General features: G+C 40.1%; 1 protein-coding gene and 1 pseudogene across 1 annotated transcript; one reads left to right on the top strand and one right to left on the bottom strand.

Moving 5' to 3' along the window:
• The first annotated feature begins 9443 nt into the window (after window positions 1-9443).
• Window positions 9444-10212, top strand: LOC120362757 (translationally-controlled tumor protein). The gene has a single exon (XM_039466436.2). It carries the CDS (start codon window positions 9478-9480, stop codon window positions 9994-9996), a length of 519 nt encoding a protein of 172 aa, XP_039322370.1. The 5' UTR covers window positions 9444-9477; the 3' UTR covers window positions 9997-10212.
• Window positions 10213-12731: 2519 nt separating this feature from the next.
• LOC101048191 (large ribosomal subunit protein uL30-like 1 pseudogene) lies at window positions 12732-13487 on the bottom strand (annotated as a pseudogene).
• Window positions 13488-22685: the final 9198 nt, after the last annotated feature.

The raw sequence follows: 22685 nt of genomic DNA, 5'->3' as shown, positions 1-22685 counted from the left end.
TGTTGCCACATAAAGCCCAGATTTCAACTAAGAGGTTAAATACTGAGGATATGTTATAACTTCACATTCTGCCATTTATGGGTGCCTGGATTTGGGTACATGACCAAGTCTTTATATGAGGCCCTAAAAGGAGCAGATATAGATCTCTTTGAATGGGAGAGCTATTGTAAACATGCGTTTAAGGCTCTGAAGGAGAAATTGGGATCAGCTCTAGCATTAGGGATTCCTAATCTTGATAAGTTGTTTTTCCTTTAGGTGGCTGAAAAACAAGGAACCACCCTGGGTGTCCTTGTCCAGAAACTGGGCGATATCCCCCAACCAGTAGCTTATTATTATAAACAATTAGACCATGTAGCTTCAGGATGGCCTGGATGTCTCAGGACAGTTGAAATAACTACTCTTGGTAGATGAAGCCAATAAACTGTCTTGGGACAACATCTGGGGGTTTTAACCCTATATCAAGTATGAGTCCTAGAAGCTAAAGGACAGAGCAGATGACAGGGGTGTGCTTATTGAATATCAGGTTTTGTTGCTACACACTCCTAATGTAACTCCAACTGCCTATCTGCCTGATCCCTCAGGCACCCTAGATCATTCTTGTATACAAGTTATGGAGCAATTTTATTGCAGCTGGCCAAATTAAAGGACAAGCCTCTAGATAATCCTGAAATAGAATGGTTTATGGGCCGGGCGTGGTGGCTCACATCTGTAATCCTAGCACTTTAGGAGGCCGAGGCGAGTGGATCACGAGGTCAAGAGATCGAGACCATCCTGGTCAACATGGTGAAACCCTGTCTCTACTAAAAATAGAAAAAATTAGCTGGGCATTGTGGTGCGTGCCTGTAATCCCAGCTACTCAGGAAGCTGAGGCAGGAGAATTGCCTGAACCCAGGAGGCGGAGGTTGCAGTGAGCCGAGATGTGCCATTGCACTCCAGCCTGGGTAACAAGAGCGAAACTCCGTCTCAAAAAAAAAATAAAATAAAATAAAAAAATAAATGGTTTATGGATGAATGTAGCTTTGTGCATCAGGGGGAAACAGAAAAGCTGGGTATGCAGTTATCAGTCGACATGAGGTAATTGAATGGAAGCCTTACAGCTTCTACTTTGGCTCAAAAAGCAGAATTAATAGCTCTTATTAGAGCCCGGCAATTGGAAAAGGAATTAAGAATCAACATTTACACTTTCTGGTACTTCATGTTCATGCTGCTATCTGGGAGGAAGGTGGACCCTTAACTGTTAAGGGCTCCCCTGTGAAACATCACTTGGGAAATTTAAATCTATTAGATGTTGTTTTGCTGCACAAGAAGTAGCTGTGATCTGTTTCAGAAGGCATCAAAAATGAGACTATAGTGTGACAGAGACACTCCTTTGTAGATGCTGCAGTTAAAGCCGCTGCATTAAAGGAGCCAGTTGGACTTGCAGACATATTAGTGCCCACCACCCCGGTAATGACAGAACCGAGATATACTGAGAGAAATAAGAATGGGCTAAAGGTCAGGGTTTAATTCAAGATCCTTCTGGCTGGCTAATCAATGACAACAAACTGTTGATACTGGGTACTAATCCGTGGAAAAGAGTTAAGCATTTGCATGATTCTACTTATTAGAGAAGAGATTCCCAATTTCAGTTAATGTCTCATCTTTTTATAGTGAAAGGCTTATTTAAAAAAGTAAAGCAGGTAACTCAGGCCTGTGAACTCTGTGCTCAGAATAACCTGAATAACCAATCTTTACCTCTTTCTTCAGTAAGGCCTGCTCAGCTTATGGGAACATACCCCCATGAAGATTGGCAAGTAGACTATACTCAGATTACCCCATGTAAAGGGTTTAATATTTAGTTATTCATTGACACCTTTAACAGTTGGATCAAGGATTAAATAAGGGCATTATTATCCAATATATGCATAATATATTATCCATATATTAACAGACCCTTCTCAGTCTGAAAAGGCAACTGAGGTTTCTAAACTGCTGTTTAAGGAAACAATTTCTAGATTTGGGTTGCCTAAGGGATTGCAGAGTGATAATGGCCGATCTTTCACAGTGACAATACTCCAAAACATATCTTCAGGCCTAGGAATTCAGAACTGCCTTCATTAAGTGTGGAGGCCACAGTCTTCAGGGAAAGTAGGAAGAGCCAATCAAATGCTTAAAAAAAAATCTTGCTAAACTGTAACAGGAAACATCAGCAACCTGGCTGTCTTTATTGCCTGTAACCTTGTTATGGGTTCCAGTGGCCCACCAAGGGAAATCTGCAGCTCTGTCCTTTTGAAATAATGTATGGAAGGCCTTTCTTTCTTTTTTTTTAAAGACAGGGTTTCACTGTGTTGGTCAGGCTGGTCTTGAACTCCTGACCTCAGGTGATTCGCCCACCTTGGCCTCAGAAGTGCTTGGATTGCTGGGCGCGGTGGCTCACACCTGTAATCCCAGCACTTTGGGAGGCCAAGGCGGGTGGATCACGAGGTCAAGAGATCGAGACCATCCTGGTCATCATGGTAAAACCCCGTCTATACTAAAAATAGAAAAAATTAGCTGGGCATGGTGGCACGTGCCTGTAATCCCAGCTACTCAGGAGGCTGAGGCAGGAGAATTGCCTGAACCCAGGAGGCGGAGGTTGCGGTGAGCCGAGATCGCGCCATTGCACTCCAGCCTGGGTAACAAGAGCAAAACTCCATCTCAAAAAAAAAAAAAAAAAAGTGCTTGGATTACAGGCATGAGCCACCATGCCCTGCCCAGGCCTTTCTTAACTGCAGATTTCTTGATACACATAGATACTTTCAAGCACAAAATTATGTAATCAACTCAGGATAAGTGCAAAAGACACTCCTTGAATATGGAAACCAAAGACTCTTTCCCCTATTAAGGAAGAGAATCCTATTATAACCCAGCTGGGAGATTGTGTCCCATTAAAAGCTTGGGAGGAAAGATCCCCAGCAGACCGACTTTCCCCCAAATGGAAGGGACCCTAGAAAGTTCTTAGTATTTCAACTGCAGTTAAACTTCTAGGAATAAACAAGTGGATCCACTTATCTCAAATTAAACTTGTCTCTTATGACATCCCACAGGCCAACGGAACACAAGAGGCTAATCCCACTTATTCCTGTGAATGAACCAGTAATCTCCAACTCCTGTTCAGAATAAACAAAAGGGATTGGTAACACAAAGATATGGATTGGCATCCTACTTTTGAGTATAAGTTGGAATCGCACAGAGAGTAACTTATTTGCTAAGTGGGCACAGACTTTAACTTCTCTAAATAATCAGACAAGCTGTTGGGTATGTGGAGAATTGCCACTTTCCTCTACTTCTGGGTTCCCCTGGCATATTCAAGTGGCCAACCTGAGTTTATGGGGACTTTATTATGATTGGGAAATGGAATATTATAGACATAGTATCTCTTTTCCCATGTACCATAGCCACAGAGGTCTTGGACCTTTCCTCTCTTACGGAGAGACAAAAAGCCACTTTTTCATGTAATTAGGAAACAGCTAAACTCCACCCCGACTTTAGGTCGCTTAGGCAGATGATAGCTGTTCAAGTACTGATACCACACTGTATGTGATACCACACATACAAAGCACCTCTATGTTTTGAAAGGTGCAATAATAGTCACCACCACACTGGAACACATGATATAGGATGGTTGCCATTTCAACTGTGTAATCAGACCCTTCTTTTAACAGACCATGGGCAGGCGCGGTGGCTCACGCCTGTAATCCCAGCACTTTGGAAGGCCAAGGTGGGCGGATCACCTGAGGCCAGGAGTTCAAGACCAGGCTGACCAACATGGATTAACCCTGTCTCTACTAAAAATACAAAATTAGCTGGTGCATGCCTGTAATCCCAGCTACTCAGGAGGCTAAGGCAGGAGAATCACTTTAACCTGGGAGGCGGAGGATATGGTGAGTAGAGGTTGCGCCACTGCACCCCACCCTGGGCCACAAAAGAAAATCCCTGTCTCAAAAACAAGAAAACAAAAAAACAGACCATATTTGGTTGGGATGGCAACATAATTCATGAAAAATGGGTGCCTGCCCTTTCCCTTGGGGGTGGTTATGGGTTGTGCAGCTCATGGCTGGCCATCCTTATCTCCCAAGTCATATGTTCACTAAATGGGACTCTGTCTCATCTAACTGGGAAATTGTAAAGGCTCTGTCTCATCTAACTGGGAAATTGTAAAGGCTCGTCACACATAACAAAAATGGGCATTTTTTCATGGTTCTACCTGATGGCTATATTTTCCGCACAGGCAGCCACCATGGATACTGAGCTGCAAGCTGAAGCCCTAGCCAAGTGCACGGCTGCAACTTTCAATATTACTTACCATGCCCTTACCTTCCTAACTTAGGAAACTTCTCAGATTAGGCAGGTGGCTTTACAAAATTACATGGCTTTAGACATTTTAACAGCGGCCTAAGGGGAATCTTGTGCTTTGATCAAAATCGAATGTTGTGTGTATGTTGTGGACTATATACATAATATTACCAGTCTATGAAAGCTTTAGACATCCATCTCTCTGCCATCAATGTGCTGTCAGTTGACCTATATTACCTTGGTTCCAAAAACTTCCCAGTTCTTGGCAAGCCTTCCTGTTTAGTTTACTTGGGATGATTTCATTTATTTTCTCTTGCTGTTGTATAATATATTGTGATTGTACTTTTTGTATAGGAATGCAAGATAAGCTTACTCAACGCTTTCTTAAATTGAACACTTGTTAATCTTCCAGATAGAACCTTTTTTTGGGGATTCAGAGATACAAATAACCCTCACCATACTGACGCTTTCTGACTGAGCTTCTCTCTACCCTGAATACAAGAGATCCTAATAGTTGGGTAGGAATATCATTGCCCCTGTTCAGCATGAAGTTACAGAAGATGGATCTTCATCCCACTGCAACCCTTAGGATTACTGGTCCTCTTGTAAAAGCCTTGGGGGAAATACGTCAGAAGCATTCGAAACAGAGTGACTCCATCTTGAATGAAGGGTAGGAAGAATAAGGCTGGGACTTGCTGGGCTGCATTCCCAGGAGGTTAGGTATTCCTAGCCTCTAGATGTTTATGGTTAAGGGAACAGATTAAAAATGTTTACTAAACAGACCCAGACACAGGCATGTCTGATATCCTGATATCGTGAAAACAAAGACATTCCTAATTTTGCTTTAAACATAATCATATCAATTCTTGCAAAACATAGTAATTGAGAAAATTAGTCCTTTTTCACAAACCCTTGTAGTAGAGCACATCTCCATGTGATTTTTGTTGCTGTTGTTGTTATTCTATATAGAAACAAGCATTGTACCTAGAGTGGGTACATTCCTCCTCTTACTTTTGGGAATGCCCTACTCTGCCTATGGACTATTTCACTCCTTCACTTTCTTAATAAACTTATTTTCACTTTGCACTGTGAACTCACCTCAAATTCTTTCTTGTGCAAGATTCAAGAACCCTTCTCGGGGTCTGGATCAGGACCCCTTTTTGGTAACAGAAACAGATAGACAGTGGAAAAACAAAAGGGATAAGCAGAAAGAGCAAATTTAAATATGTTGTTCCATATCTTCTTTACCAGTCTCCTAGTTGCGAGAATAGATCAGTTCAATTAAACAGCTATGTCCCATTCCAAGAGGTGGCATTACAGATGGGCTAGGCATCTATATACGAGGCAGGCAAACAGATTTTTAATAAAAGGTATTTCCATAGAAACAGAAGAAAAACAAAGGCTAATATCTAGTGTAGTCTATACACTAGTTTTTTTTGAGAGTCTCTGTAGTTCTTCAGATTGCAGTGTTAATATGGCAGAGCCTCCTGGTTATATTTTAAATCAGGCATTGCAGTGAACTTTCTGAGTATTCCACACATCAACAAGCATAAAGGCTGTTTATATATAAGTTGCTGTGGTGATTTCTCCCATAGTTTATTTAAGTTGTCTAGCTCCAGTCTGCAGGGCTTCAAGAAAAGCATAGTTTTAACTTCTACTTATTCCAAGTCAGAAAAATAGGAGAAAAGAATTTAAATGTTAGCTTGGAGATTTGTAGCCAGGAAAGAATTCAAGATTTAATCCAAATGTAGGCAAATAACTAAAACTTAAAAACAATGGACAAAGATAGAATCTAACAACAGGTATGTTAGCATTTTCTTCTGAAATGTAACTTTTCTCTCTCCAGTCCTCCTTTTCTACCAAAGGCAAATTGTAGTAGGACCAATTTATTTGCAAAATAAGCTTTAGTTTTATTATATTTGACCTGATTATTTGCACAAAGTACAGCAAAAATAGTGATTGGCCATATATAGGCTCTTTTAAAGTTTGGCTTTGTTGGAACTTTTTCATAAGGAATTTCACATTCAACTTTCTCAACCTTTCAAGACTAAGCAGCCAAGCCAAGGATTCACCATGAGACTGTACTTGTAATACCTGTATAAATTGGATACGCTGCTCTGTTGTCAAAGTCCCAAAAATATCCTCAGGCTCCTGGGCCTGCCAGAGAGTGACATTCTTTACTACTGCAAAGTCAGGAACCATGTAAGGAAACTGTGTAGACAAAGCACCAGGCTAATTTTTCCAACAGCCTTTTTATGGGCTCTATAAAGTCAGTTTTAAATACTCAAAGCAGTCTGGTCATTTAAAAAAGTATGCCATTCCAATGAAAGCCTTGGCAAAATATTCGATGCATCCAATTGTGTTCTGTTACAAAATAAAACAGATTCTTATTGAATTTGTACAAATAACTATATTGACGTAAGTGAAGAATACTCAGAAATACTTTCCAAATTCTGGAGATATCAGGTTCAGAGAAAGGTTAGTGTTTCAGTTGTCCTAACAAAGGTGTAATTTATCCATTTACTGTAAGCTGTGAACAGCGCAAAAGAAAAAAAACAATTTTCTCGACTCTGGAAAACAAAATGTAAAAAGTATCGGCAATGTTTTGAACCAAAAAATGTTTATGAAAAAATTATTTTGGCATTCTATCAGTTCAGCCCCATGTAATTGACTCTTATTCTGCTTGACATTGGATTAGCAATCTTCATGAATTTATTAGCTTTTTAAAAATTAGAAGTTTTTAACTGATTCAATGGTGTGAGCTCCAAAGTTATCAGGAAACTGTGTTTAAAAGTACTTGTCAGGGCCCTTTCCCTGGATTTATTATTTTTTTTGAAGAAGGAAATTTTAGGCTATAGCCAATTATAAGCCACTTTTTGGAAAAGAATCCAAGTAAACCACTGATCATCTGTGAATGACAAAGACTTAGAAGAGCCATGGTTACTGATGCAATTGACAAAGAAGTTTCATTATTTCTGTGGCATACAATAATTTAACTGGATAGTAGTTATTACTGATAACATATAACAAGGTATATCAACGTTTTAGCAACATGATACAATTTTGGGATGCATATTAATACTAGATTTATACAAATACAACTAAAAGAAAATTAAACATTTTTTATTTGATCATTCTTCCTGTATAATTTCTTTTTCTTTCTTTCGTTCTTTCTTTCTTTTTTTTTTTTTTTTGAGACAGTCTTGCTCTGTCGTCCAGGCTGGAATGCACTGGCATGATCTAGGCTTACTGCAACCTCCACTTCCCGGGTTCAAGCAATTCTCTACCTCAGCCTCCCAAGTAGTTGGGATTACAGGCATGTGCCACCATGCCCAGCTAATTTTTGTATTTTTTAGTAGAGATGGGGTTTCACCATCTTGGCCAGGCTGGTCTTGAACTATGGACCTCATGATCCACCCAACTTGGCCTCCCAAAGTGCTAGGATTACAGGTGCGAGCCACTGTGCCCAGCCTCCTGTATGATTTCAATATACCAAATTAGCCTAATAGGTTTCTCTTGGACTTCCAGGGTCCCTATTTGGACTTCTAAGGGCTTTAATGTCCAAAAGTTAGCTTGAGGTTGAAAACATTTAATTTAGAATTTTAAATTTGATTTTGGAAAATTTGTCAAATATCAAAAGTTTAAAACACTTGATCAAAATAAGATCACAGGTGACTGTATGATAATAGTAATTCTTTTAGCTAAAGTGATAATTCAAAAATTTCAAAAAGCGAAGATGACTGAATAGGAATAGCTCTGGATTGCAGCTCCCAGCGAAAATGCAGAGGGTGAGTGGTCACTGCATTTCCAAATGAATTTTTATTGCCCAGAGACCAGGAGATTCCTGGGTGGAAAAGCACCACGAGTCTCCAGCTCAGCTGTTTCAGCTGGTGTGGTGGGTCTCCGCACAAAAACTCACACAAATCTGGGCACCATTTCAACTGGCAACTGGAACACCTGGGAGACAGAGTCGCCCATTCAAACTGATAAAAAAGGGGACTGAAACAGAGCCAAGTGATCTGGCTCAGCTGGTCCCAGGACCGTTCAGAAGGGTTAGATGATTCACATCTTCAAGTCCTTTTTGCAATCAGTTTATCAATAATAAAAAAAAGAAACTAACTCAGAACCACACAACTTCATGGAAACTGAACAACTGGCACTTGAATGTTGACTGGCTAAACAATGAAATGAAGGCAGAAATAAAGATGTTCTTCCAAACCAGCTAGAACGAAGACACAATGTACCAGAATCTCAGATATATTTAAAGCAGTGTATAAAGGGAAATTGATAGCAATAAATGCTAACCAGAGAAGCGAGGAAAGATCTAAAATCGACACCCTAACATCAAAATTGAAAGAGCTAGAGGAGCAAGATCAAAAAACTCAAAACCTAGCAGAAGACAAGAAATAACTAAGAGCAGAGCAGACATGAAGGAAATAGAGACACAAAAAAAACCCTTCAAGAAATCAATAAATCCAGGAGCTGGTTTTTTAAAAAGATCAACAAAATAGACAGACCACTAGCCAGATTAATAAAAAAGAAAAGAGAGAATAATCAAATAGATGCAATAAAAAACGACAAAGGGGATACCACCACTGATTCCAGAGATAAACTACCATCAGAGATTACTACAAAGAACTCTATGCACACAAACCAGTAAACCTGGAAGAAATGAATAAATTTCTGGACACTTTCACCCTCCCAATCCTAACCAGGAAGAAGTCAAAACCCTGACTGAAGTTGATGCAGCAATTAATAGCCTACCAACCAAAAAAAGCCCAGGTCCAGATGGGTTCACAGCCGAATTCTACCAGACATACAAAGAGGAGCTGGTACCACTCCTTTTGAAATGATGCCAAACAATCCAAAAAGAGGGAATCCTTCCCAAATCATTTTATGAGACCAACATCCTGATACCAAAACTCAGCAGAGACACAACAACAACAACAAAAAACTTCAGGCCAATATCCATGATTAACATAGATGCAAAAATCTTCAATTATATACTGGCAAACTGATTGCAACAGCACATCAAAAAGCTTATCCCTTTTTTTCCGCCCGCTCCCCCCTCCCCCCTAGCGCCGCTCCGGCTGCACAGCGCTGGCTCCGAGCTTCCGGCTCCTGCTAAGCTAGCGCTGCAGTCCTCTACCGTCAGCCGCCATCATGATTATCTACCGGGATCTCATCAGCCACGATGAGATGTTCTCTGACATCTACAAGATCCGGGAGATCGCGGACGGGCTGTGCCTAGAGGTGGAGGGGAAGATGGTCAGTAGGACAGAAGGTAACATTGATGACTCACTCATTGGTGGAAATGCCTCCGCCGAAGGCCCCGAGGGCGAAGGTACCGAAAGCACAGTAATCACTGGTGTCGATATTGTCATGAACCATCACCTGCAGGAAACAAGTTTCACAAAAGAAGCCTACAAGAAGTATATCAAAGATTACATGAAATCAATCAAAGGCAAACTTGAAGAACAGAGACCAGAAAGAGTAAAACCTTTTATGACAGGGGCTGCAGAACAAATCAAGCACATCCTTGCTAATTTCAAAAACTACCAGTTCTTTATTGGTGAAAACATGAATCCAGATGGCATGGTTGCTCTATTGGACTACCGTGAAGATGGTGTGACCCCATATATGATTTTCTTTAAGGATGGTTTAGAAATGGAAAAATGTTAACAAATTTGGCAATTACTTTGGATCTATCACCTACCATCGTAACTGGCTTCTGCTTGTCATCCACACACCAGGACTTAAGACAAATGGGACTGATGTCACCTTGAGCTCTTCATGTATTTTGACCGTGATTTATTTGGAGTGGAGGCATTGTTTCTAAGAAAAACATGTCATGTAGGTTCTCTAAAAATAAAATGCATTTAAACTCATTTGAGAGAATGCCTTTTAGTTTAATACATATTTAAACTAAATTCGTCCTATAGTGTTCGTGGAGAAGCTAGAGCCTGGTTGTAAGCTACTGCTAGAAAGAATAAGACTCATCAATTAACTTCTACAGTGGAAACTACTTCTGGGACTGGAATATAAAAAAAAGAATCAAAGGTTTTGATTGTGAGTTGCAATAAAGGGAAAGACCATGCTCATTAGCAGTGCCAACATCTGAAGTGGAGCCTTACCCATTTCATCATCTACAACGGAAGTAGTAACTGGAGGAGATTACCAAGAGAATAAAAAGAGACTAATTCAGTTGGGAAAAAAAAAAAAAAAAAAAAAGCTTATCCATCACAATCAACTAGGCTTCATTGTGGGGATGAAAGGCTGGTTTAACATATGCAAGCCTATAAACGTAACCCACCACATAAACAGAACCAAGGAAAAAAAATCACATGATTATATCAATAGAGGCAGAGAAAGCCTTGGATAAAATTCAACAGCCTTTATGTTAAAAACTCACAATAAACTAGGTATTGACGGAACGTATCTCAAAATAATAAAAGCTATTTATGACAAACCCACACCCAATATCATACTGAATTGGCAAAAACTGAAAGTGTTCCCTTTGAATTCTGGCATTAGACAAGGATGCCCTCTCTCACCCCTCCTATTCAATATAGTATTGGAAGTTCTAGCCAGAGCAATCAGTTAAGAGGAAGAAAGAAATGATGTTCAATTAGGAAAGGAGGAAGTCAAGTTGTCTCTATTTGCAGGTGACATGATCGAATATTTAGAAGATCCCATTTTCTCAGCCCAAAATTTCCTGAAACTGATAAGCAACTTTAGCAAAGTCTCAGGACACAAAATCAATGTGTGGAAATCACAAGCATTCCTATACAACAATAACAGACTTAAAGAGAGCCAAATCAAGAACAAACTGCCATTCACAATTGCTACAAAGAGAATAAAATACCTAGGAATGTAACTAACAAAGGATGTAAAGGACCCCTTCAAGGAGAACTACAAATCACTGCTCAATGAAATAAGAGAGGACACAAACAGATAGGAAAACATTCCATGATCATGGTTAGGAAGAATCAGTATTGTGAACATGACCATACTGCCCAAAGTAGTTTATAGATTCAATGCTATCTTTATTAAGCTACCTATGACTCTCTTCACAGAACTGGAAGAAGCTATCATAAACCTCATATGGAACCAAAAGAGAGCCCGCATAGCCAAGTCAATTCTAAGCAAAAAGAACAAAGCTGGAGGCATCATGCTACCTGACTTCAAACTATGCTACAAGGCTACAGTAATCAAAACAGCCTAGTAACAAATATACAGACCAACGGAACAGAACAGAGGCAGCAGAGGCAACACCACACATCTACAACCATTTGATCTCTGACAAATCTGACAAAAACAAGCAATGGGGAAAGGATTCCCTGTTTAATAAATAGTGTTGGGAAAACTGGCTAGCCATGTGCAGAAAGCAGAAACTGGGCCCCTTTCTGATACCTTACACTAAAATTAACTCCAGATGTATTAAAGACTTAAACCTAAGGCCTAACATCATAAAAACCCTAGAAGAAAACCTAGGCAAAACCATTCAGGACATAGGCATAGGCAAGGACTTCATGAGCAAAACACCGAAAAACATTGGGAACAGAAGCCAAAATAGACAAGTGGTATCTAATTAAGCTTCAGAGCTTATGTACAGCAAAAGAAACAATTTCTTGAAGGGTTTTTTGTGTCTCTATCTCCTTCATGTCTGCTCTGATCTTTCTTATTAATATGATAATTATTTCTTGTCTTCTGCTAGGTTTTGAGTTTTTTGATTTTGCTCCTCTAGCTCTTTCAATTTTGATGTTAGGGTGTCGATTTTAGATCTTTCCTCGCTTCTCTGGTTAGCATTTATTGCTATCAAATTTCCCTTTATACACTGCTTTAAATGTATCCGAGATTCTGGTACATTTGTCTTCGTTCTAGCTGGTTTGGAAGAACATCTTTATTTCTGCCTTCATTTCATTGTTTAGCCAGTCAACATTCAAGTGCCAGTTGTTCAGTTTTCATGAAGTTGTGCAGTTCTGAGTTAGTTTCTTTTTTTTATTATTGATAAAAATTTATTGCAGTTTGGCACCTAGAGTAATAACAACAGGCATAAAATGTAATTTCAAAGAGTTAAGATTTCTTCAGCAAAATAGATGATTCACATCTTGAAGTCCTTTTTGCAATCAGTTATTAATATTCTTTCCTCATTTCCATCTAAACGACTACAGCAATACAGTTTTTAGTTACTTGACATTTTTAAAACTATAACTATTAGGCTATGCATAGCCCCATGTCCTAATCAGACATTCATTGCTTCCAGGTCTCCAATTACCTGTACCCGCCTCCTCTTTCCTCCCAATCTCAAGGTTACTCTTAATAACTAGTAAATGCAAAAAGAACTTTTAAAGTGGCAAGGCATGGGCCACCCACAGTCAGTCCAAGAGCAGTTCTCAGCCATGCCTCACCTGGTTCTAGTTTAGCTGGCAGATGAGCTGATTGATGCGTTCACCCTGATAGCCAGGTGTGCCCATCTCCATGAGGAAGCCCACTCTATTTTTGGTAGCATGACGGGCCACTGAGAGGTGGAAAGGGCGCAAAAACCATGAGATCTCCTGGACATGCTTCCCCCGGAAGGCAATTTCATGAATGAGGTCTTCCAAGCAAATGACACTAAACTTCCCTAGATGCTCCTCAATCACAGTGTTGTCTGTCAGAGGAATGGTCTTAATCTTGACCCTGGCTTGTACACGTTTCAAAATGAGTTCCCAGACAGACTTCAGATTTGGAAATCCCCAGGTCACATAAGGTTCCACTATACGCAGCATTTTTAGGTTCTGGGGAGTGACTTTTACAAAGACACCACTAAAAATTTTCTTTAGGCGAAGTTTTGCAATGGTTCTCTGCACCAGTAAACTCACACCATCAATCCTTTCGATGCATACAACAAAGGCCAAAGAATGTTTATCTGGCAATTCCAAGGTGTGCGGTTTCACTTCCAGTCATCTGACATGCACCTTGTCATGTGTCTGCCGCCAGGAATCATGTAGGAATGATTCCAATCACTTAAACCTGGGCCCTTTTCCCTTCCTCTGCTCCTTCTTTGCCAAAAGTGCCTGCTTTGCCTGAGTGGCTTTGAGGGCTTGCTAAGCCTTCCTCTTTTTCAGGAGATTTTCTGGAACCAAAGGGATTTTTCATTGCTCTTGCTCCGCCATCTTTCTGGTGTAGCAGCTACTGCCTGAATTGGTTTCCTTTTTTTTTTTTGAGATGGAGTTTCACTCTTGTTACCCAGGCTGGAGTGCAATGGCGCGATCTCGGCTCACCGCAACCTCCACCTCCTGGGTTCAGGCAATTCTCCTGCCTCAACCTCCTGAGCAGCTGAGATTACAGGCACACCACAGCACGCCCAGCTAATTTTTTGTATTTTTAGTAGAGATGGGGTTTCACCATGTTGACCAGGGTGGTCTCGATCTCTTGACCTTGTGATCTGCCCACCTTGGCCTCCCAAAGTGCTGGGATTACAGGCTTGAGCCATCGCGCCCGGCCCCTGAGTTAGTTTCTTAATCCTGAGTTCTAATTTGATTGCACTGTGGTCTGAGAGACTGTTTGTTATGATTTCCATTCTTTTGCATTTGCTGAGGCGTGATTTACTTCCAATTATGTGGTCAATTTAAGAGTAGGTGCGATGTGGTGCTGAGAGGAATGTATATTCTGTGGATTTGGGGTGGAGAGCTCTGTAGATGTCTATTAGGTTTGCTTGGTCCAGGTCTGAGTTCAAGTCTTGGATATCCTTGTTAATTTTCTGTGTCATTGATTTCTCTAATATTGACAGTGTAGTGCTAAAGTCTCCCACTATTATTGTGTGGGAGTCTAAGTCTCTTTGTAGGGCATTAAGGACTTGCTTTATGTATCTAGGTGCTCCTGTGTTGGGTGTGTATATATTTAGGATGATTAGTTCTTCTTGTTGTATTCATCCTCTTACCATTACGTAATATCCTTCTTTGTCTCTTTTGATCTTTGTTGGTTTAAAGTCCATTTTATGAGAGACTAGGATTGCAACTCCTGCATGTTTTTGCTCTCCATTTGCTTGGTAAATCTTCCTCCATCCCTTTATTTTGAGCCTATGTGTGTCCTTGTATGTGAGATGGGTTTTCTGAATACAGCACACTGATGTGTTTTGACTTTTTATCCAATTTGCCAGTTTGTGTCTTTTGACTGGGGCATTTAGCCCATTTACACTTAAGGTTAATATTGTTATGTGTGAATTTGATCCTGCCATTTTGATGATAGCTGGTTGTTTTGCCCATTAGTTGACACAGTTTCTTCATTGTGTCAATGGTCTTTACCATTTCGTATGTTTTTGGAGTGGGTGGTACTGGTTGTTCCTTTATATGTTTAGTGCTTCTTTCAGGAGCTCTTGTAAGGCAGGCCTGGTGGTCACGAAATCTCTCAGCAATTGCTTGTTCATAAAGGATTTTATTTCTCCTTTGCTTATGAAGCTTAGTTTGGCTGGATATGAAATTCTAGGTTGAAAGTTCTTCTCTTTAAGGATGTTGAATATTGGCCCCCTACTGTCTTCTGGCTTGTAGGGTTTCTGCTGACAGATCTGCTGTGAGTCTGATGGGCTTCCCTTCGACCTTTCTCTCTGGCTGTCCTTAGCACGTTTTCCTTCATTTCAACCCTGGTGAATCTGACGATTATGTGCCTTGGGGTAACTCTTCTGGAGGAATAACTTTGTGGTGTTGTCTGTATTTCTTGGACTTGAATGTTGGCCTGCTTTGCTAGGTTGGGGAAGTTCTCCTGGATAATATCCTGAAGAATGTTTTCCAGCTTGGATTCATTCTCTCCATCACATTCAGGTACACCTATCAAACGTAGATTAGGGTTTTTTTTTTTCACAAAATCCCATATTTCTTGGAGGCTCATTCTTCATCCAGCTTTGTTCCCTTGATGGTGAGGAGTTCTGGTCCCTTGAAGGAGGAGAGATATTCTGGTTTTTGGTGTTTTCATCATTTTTGCACTTGTTTCTTCCCATCTTTGTGGATATATTTACCTGTGGTCTTTGTAGTTCGTGACTTTCAGATGGGGTCTCTGAGTCGACGTCCTTTTTGTTGATGTTGAAGTTTTTTCTTTCTTTCTTTTCTCTTTTTTTTTTTCTTGCCTGGGGATCACTTGCAGTGGCTGCAGAACACTAAGGGTTGTTACTGGTTTCTTCTGTTATCTTTATCCCAGAAGGGTACCTGCCAGATGTCAACCTGAGCTCTCCTTTATGATGTATCTCTTTGGATATACAGGAGTCAGGGAGCTGCCTGAGGAGACAGTCTGTCCCTTATAGGAGCTCAAGTGCTGAGCTGGGAGCTCTGTTATTTCATTCAGAGTTTCTGGGCAGGTACGTTTAGGTCTGCTGCAGCAGAACTCGTAAATGTTTTTTTCCCAGGTGCTCTGTCCTGGGAAGGTAGCGCTTTATTTATACGTTCCTGATGTGCTGCCTTTTTTCAGAGATGCCCTGCCCAGCAAGGAGGTAGTCTAGTCACAAAACTGTGACCAACAGAGGCTTTACTGGGCTGCTGTGACCTCTGCCCAGCTGCTGTGTGAACTTCCTTGTGGTTTTGTTTACTGAGGTACAGTTAGAACTGCCTCGGTAATAGTGGTCTGCCTCAGTAACGGTAGACTGCCTAGGTAATGGCAGAATTCCTCAGTAAAGGTGGATTGCCCTGTTAATGGCAGACTGCCTCAGTAATGGCAGACTGCCTTGGTAATGGCTGATGCCCTTCCCCCAGCAAAGATGGGGCATCCTGGGTCCAGCTGCACTCGCTGTGAAACTCTTAATCCAGAGTGTTTGAGATTGCTGGTCTTCCTGGAGGGTGGGACCTGCTGAGCCAGAACTGGCTCCCTGTTTCAGCCCCCTTTTTTTCCAATTGAATGGGCAGCTCTGTCTCTCATGCATTCCAGGTGCCTGTTGAAATGGCCACCCGGATTTGTGTGAATTTTTGTGCAGAGACCCACAGAGCCGGACAAAACAGCCATGCTGGAAACTCGTGGTGCTTTTCAGCCTGGTAATCTCCTGCTCTGTGGGCAGTAGAAATTCATTTGGAAATGCAGTGATCACTCACCCTGTGCATTGTTCTCACTGGGAACTGCACTCCAGAGCTGTTCCTACTCAGCCATCTTGGATCTTGACTCTCTCTCTCTCTCTCTTTTTTTTTTTTTTTTTTTTTTTTTTTTTTGAGAGATAGGGTCTTGGTATGTTGCTCAGGCTGGTCTCAAACTCTTGGCTTCAGGTAACCCTCCCACCTTGGCCTCCCAAAGTCTGGGATTACAGGTGTGAGCCACCAGGACTGGCATAGTTTTCTTTCTGCATTGTAGTAAAGTGCATCTACCTCAGTTATTTCTTTATAGCAACTCAAGAATGGCCAAATATCGTGTCTCAAAGAAAACAAAAAACCTCAAAAAAACTTAAATGTCAGAAAATCATATTTTGGAAACCAATCTAGCTATATAGGTGGCTTCTAATTTAGTCTCTGTTTTCTACTTAGACCACTGAGCTCAGGGAATAGCTCATTAAAGAACAGGGCAAACAAAGCATTTGTGGTTTTTAGGGCCTAATATTTATATATGTTAAAAATAGGCACAGCTGGACGATAGAGCATCCAGATTATTAAAAATCAAGGATTCTACTTTTACACTGAACCCTGGGTCTCCCCAAAAAGAGGGAAACACCAAAGGACTGGGCTGCACAGTGTTTCCAGAGTATAACTCACTACAAAGATGTCATTCTGAAGCTGTGGGTGGGGTGGGAGGGACGACCCATACCAATCAGCCCATTCTGTGATCAGCCCATCCACCATGGGGGTTTTATTCCTTGGTGGTGAGTATTCCCACAGTCTCCATGTGTTCAATTATGCCGTTTTCATGGAACAGAGCAAAGAAACAAGTAGCCCCTCTCCAGTTATAACTGCTAATTTCAACCACTGTCAGCTACCTCCAAAACGGCAGTCCTCACCAGTGACCCACCAGCCATTGCACACACAAGGTCAAATTCTCTAATAGTTCAAAGTAATTCCTTGAACCCCCAAAGCCAAGGAGACTAGGTGATACAATGCAAAGGAGAGCAGAGCTTTAGACCTGATAGGAACTTGACCATGACTCTTCAGACTTCACAGGAAGACAGAAGACCATCCCCCCAAAGTGGGAGAGTGGCACTTTTTTCTATGTTTCTTACAGGGTGTTTAGAAGTCACCACAAGAAACTTTTACGTGATATTCAAGACTGCAAAGAGAAAGGAGGAACAAAAAGCCAATGCAGTTTCACACTTTTCTCAACAAAAATCATACCACAAGAAATGAAGCAAAGAAAAAGACAAAATAAATAATTAAAAGGAGTTTCAGTCAACTAGAAAAATTCTCAGAAACAGGATCTAAAAGAAAAAAGGCAGAAAGGTCTTTAAATTATGTTATTATAATAAATTTATACATTAATATAATATAAAAATATTTATCTGTTATATATTTTATAATATTTATATGTTATACATAAAATATATACAAACATAATATATAAATATGTAACTATATGTTTATAGTTATATAAATTAAATATATTTTATATGAATATAGTTATATTTATATAGCTATATATAAATGTATAAGTATATATTAAACTATATATTAATATATAATATATAATTATATATTTATTTATATATAGTTATATACAACTGTATAAATATATGACTATATTAAATATATAACTATATATTTAATATAACATATAAATATAATATATATGTATTATATATTTATACATATAACTATATATATTCAACATATATATGTCAAATATTAGCTTTTAATTAAGCTGACTTCTGATCATAGAGCTTTTTAAAAATATATTTTCAGATCTTTTATTATCAGATTTTAGCTGGGACAAATAACTGATATTCCTGACTTTTAAGTTTTTTTGCCAAAGGTAACTTTGCAAGTGACTCAACAACTTAATCAAGGACACATGAGGTATCTTCAAAGAGGTGCAAGGCAGTCCTCACAAGATACAGGTGCACTCAAAGACAGCTCAAAGAAAATAAAGTTTCAGTAGCTGCAAATGGGATTCAAAACACATCTGTCCAGCCATATTCTCTAGTATCTCAACGTCTTAGCTGACTGTGTGCACACAAAGGCCTAAAAGCCTCATATGCCCCCACAGATGGAAGGGGACAGAAAATCAGAAGCTGCCCATGAAAGGAAAAAGGATCAACAACAAATGGGTACCCCAAAAAGCAAAAAGTCACACAAATATCAAACTAAAACAAAAAGGTACTGGTTCCCTGACTGGTAATCAAACCCAAACTACAGTAGTGAAAGCACAGAATTTTAACTACTGGACTGAAAGATGGAGCAGCTTCATTGTGAATCCTACAGACAGTTTGAGCATATATATATGATTTTCACTTTGTTTTATGTCAGATTTTTTTGCTTTTTAATTTTGTCAAGAGAATTTCCAAGGCTAGCCATGACACTGTAATATGTCTTTAATCTGTTCTGTCTACAAACATGAAGAAGGCAATTGTTTAGAACTAGACAACAAGAATTGAGATGACAAAAGCCCACAGTGATGGGACTTTTTAAGACACACTTCCCTGAAAGCTTGACATGTTCACAACAAAATGTGTGCTGCTTAAAATCTTACATGTCTCATGTCCCAGCCATTTTCAGGTGGGTCACCTTATATGACCTGAAAATTATGCCTCTTAGGTGGTGGAGACCAAGAGAGAGTGCTCCCACTTCATCACCAGCCACACTTTCAAGGATATAAAACAAGATGAAAGGGGAATCTCATATGGTTTTTATTTTGGGGGCCCACAACAAAGTTTATATGTTGTTCTGATCAGAACCCCAATACTCACCAGTGTGCAAGGCTGGCTGGAACAATGGGCGTATAAAAGCTTTAGGTCTGTGCTCTACCTCATGCATGGTTCCCTTCTTTATGACATAACACAGAAAGACAAAGAAAAAGTTGATTTCTGGGACAAAAAGGATCACATAATGTGAATACTTAAACCAAAAAGTACACCAGAGTCACTATACCCAAGACTACTCACACAAATCCTTTTTTTCTGTTAATCAAGATTTTGCAGAGCAAAAAGAGGCAAATAGGGATTTTAATTGTCAGCTTGACCAGATTCCATAGAAAGAGAGACCAGAAGCTTGACTGGTAAGAAATTCTTATTCTTTCGACAGCTAGTCAGGTCCTGGGTTCCCTTCACTGAGGCTTCTAGAAGAGCAGAGCAGGTTTGGTATACCAAAACCGTAGGAGCCAGGCAAAAACTTCCCCTTTGCCCTCTGAAGGTTCACTGAAAAATCAACTGATAAAAGGTAGCTTAATAGGAGAAATGGCACATAAATTTATTAACATATACACAAAGGAGAACCACAGAGTGATCATTCCTCATATCATTTCTTCATTTAATCTGCCTTTGTCAGTTGCCTTTTCATCAAACCTTCAGAGGGCAAAGGGGAAGTTTTCCCTTGGCCTCTACAACTGGAATTCATTAACTTGTTCATTTAGCAAATATTGACTTTGTGTCTACTTTGTGCCAGACACTCTTCCAGGTGCTGAGGATATGCAGGGATGTGAGATCAGTAGGTTTGAGGCATACGAGACATGAAGCAGGAAGACAAGTTCAGTGGTTATTGTAGAAATTCTGGTGAAAATTGGTAGCTACTAAGCTAGCGGTAGTGGGGTTGGAGAGAAAAGTCACACTGAAGAGACGTTTAGGAAGAAGTTGAAAGATTGTGTGTGAGGCATTAGAGAGAGGCCAGAGATCAGGATGACTTCCAGGATTCTGGCTTTAGTGCCTCAGCCTTTAAGATTAGGAATACCAGAAAGGAGCAGATTCAGCAAATGAGGGGATTTTATTTTTTCCATTTTGGATATTTTATTTGTCACCTGGAGCATCCAAGTGGAGTTCTTCAGAGGAGAGTTAAATGTATGGTGTTGGCACTCAGAACATTGTTGCTTGAGTTAGAGATTTGATAGCTGAAGCCACAGGAAGAAATGAGATTGCTTAGGAAAAGTGAGACGGAAGAGAAGAGAAAATTATCAAATTTAATGGCTGGGTTGAAGAAGAGAAATCTGTTTTCTTTGTTTGCATAGCCCTAAAATGAGAGAAGCCAGCCGAGAATAGAAGGTTAAAGAAGAAGCGCTTAAGAGTGCCAAATGTTGGTTAGGGGCCATGGGAAAGCTTGCCTTTTGCCTTCTGAAGTTTTGCTTAAAATCACTGACAGAAGACAGATTAATAAGAGAAAATGCATACAAATTTATTTTGTTAGAGTTGTACATGACACGGGCACCTTTAGAATGTGGATCTAAATATGTAGAGGAAACTATCCATTTTTATCATTAGGTTCAACAAAGTATGGGCGATTATGTAGGAATATGATAGGACAAAAAAGGTGTGATCTAATGCTAAAGACTGAGTGGGAAAACCCAGCAAGGCTTGTCTGTCTGGATTCTTCTTGGCATCTCTGAACATGGATTTTTTTCCATGGGTATGGGGCAGGATGCTCTCTGGAATGAGGGTTTTTAGACCTACGATCAGACAAGGTAGGTCAAATAAATTGTTTTATGACTGATTTTTACACAAAAACATTGGGGGAGAGTTAGAATAATACTTTTAGGTTTTATGGCTGGTGTTGGGGAAATGAGGTTCTGGTTTCTATGACCTGCCTTGAGGAAGAAAATTCTAGTTTCTAAGGCTAGCCTTGGGAGAATGAGGGGCCAGGAGCAGGAGGATAGAAGGTGAGAGGGAGCTGCTTTTGAGGCCTTCCTGTTGGAGTCTTGTTTTTCTGGGACCCTACAGTTGCAGAGATGTGAAATAATAGTAGGATTCTGAAGAGTTCATGAAAGTGCAACCTCTCCTGAGATTGAGCACTCTAGATGCTGCAGTGGGTATATCCTGCCCAAGGTCATTAAACCAATGAATAGACAACCACTTCTGGGAATCTAGTGCTCAGCAATCTTCTGATTATAATTTTATTATCCATCTAAATTTGCATATTGGGAGGAAAATAAGAACAATAATAATAGCTAATATTTAGCACTTACTGTGTTCCAAATAATCATGTTACATGGATTATCTCACTTGATTATCTCATATTGAGGTAGCTCGGCAGGACTTGTTTTCTAAACACTGGTCACAATCTTATGATCAAAACAGGAGTTATTAAAGAAATCAGCCAAATCAGCTAAAACCAAGATGGCAATGACAGTGATCACCAGTCGCCCTTACTCTTTGTTATATACTAGTTATAATACATTAGCATGCTGAAAGATACCCACTGGTGCCGTAACAGTTTACAAATGCCATGGCAATGTCCAGAATTTACCTCATATGGTTTAAAACAGGAGGAACCCTTGATTTTGAGAACTCCTTACCCTTTTCTAGAAAATTTATGAATAACCTGCCCCTTATTTAGCATATAATTAAGGAGTAGCTGTAAATATAGTTAGTCAGCAGTCCATGAGTGCTACTCTGCCTATGGGATAGCCCATAGCTCTACCTATGAAGCAGCCATTTTCCTATACTCTGTTGCTCTTAATAAACTTGCTTTGCTTTCACTTTATTCTGTCAGCTCACCTTGATTTCCTTCCTGCATAAAGCCAAGAACCCTCCTGGGCCGAGCCCCAGTTTTGGGATTCACCTGTATCATCTTTCCTGGAGCCCATGAAGGGATTAACAAGCTGAAAGAACCTGTGTGAGACCTTCATCTGGACCCCACACCACATCAGTTGGCTCCATTTGCCCTCCACGCATAGGTGAGTGTCTCCTTTGTTCTTCCTGCTATTTAGGCAATTGTTTATTCTATATGAGGTAGAACACTTTCCTTGTTTGTTTTGCATTTTTTCTTTTATTATTATGAGTGATTCCCCCATTGTGCCGGCTTTGGGATGTTTCAGTCATGTTGTTCTGTGTCCCCAGTTGTGTTGGAATTGTCCCCATAGGATGGTGGGTGAGAATCCCACTTTCGAGGACTTTGGCCTTGGGCCTTTGGGGTTCATTGTTGTCTGCCTCTGGGATGTTCTGAGATGTGTGGCATTTAGTGTGGGAGACCCTCATTGGCTGATGCCGGGATGCTCCAGGTTTTTCAGCATTTCTGTTTTTGGCCCTCCAAGGTTGTGGATTAGAGTCCCACCCTAGAGGGATCTAGGTATCCCCTCTAGGATTGCCAGTTAGAGTCTCACCCTTGGGGGATCTTGGTGTCTGTTATCATTTTTTCTTGTTGTCTTTGTTATCCCACTTTTTCCCCAAACCAAAGTGCTTTCGTCACTTTTTGTGGAATTCAGACTATAGGAATCCTGTCATCTTATTTTCATCTCTTCTTCAATACTTTCTTATTAAAACATCTCTTTTGTTGCATTCCATTTGCTAG

This window comes from Saimiri boliviensis, chromosome 1 (assembly GCF_048565385.1).
Source record: "Saimiri boliviensis isolate mSaiBol1 chromosome 1, mSaiBol1.pri, whole genome shotgun sequence".
Classification (NCBI taxonomy): Eukaryota; Metazoa; Chordata; class Mammalia; order Primates; family Cebidae; genus Saimiri; species Saimiri boliviensis.
Note: the sequence above shows the minus strand (reverse complement) of the source record. Positions and strands in the feature narration are given on the sequence as shown.

What these genes read in the sequence shown, in the direction of transcription:
- LOC120362757 (XM_039466436.2), top strand. Translation starts at nt 9,478, where the DNA reads ATGATTATCTACCGGGATCTCATCAGCCACGATGAGATGTTCTCTGAC.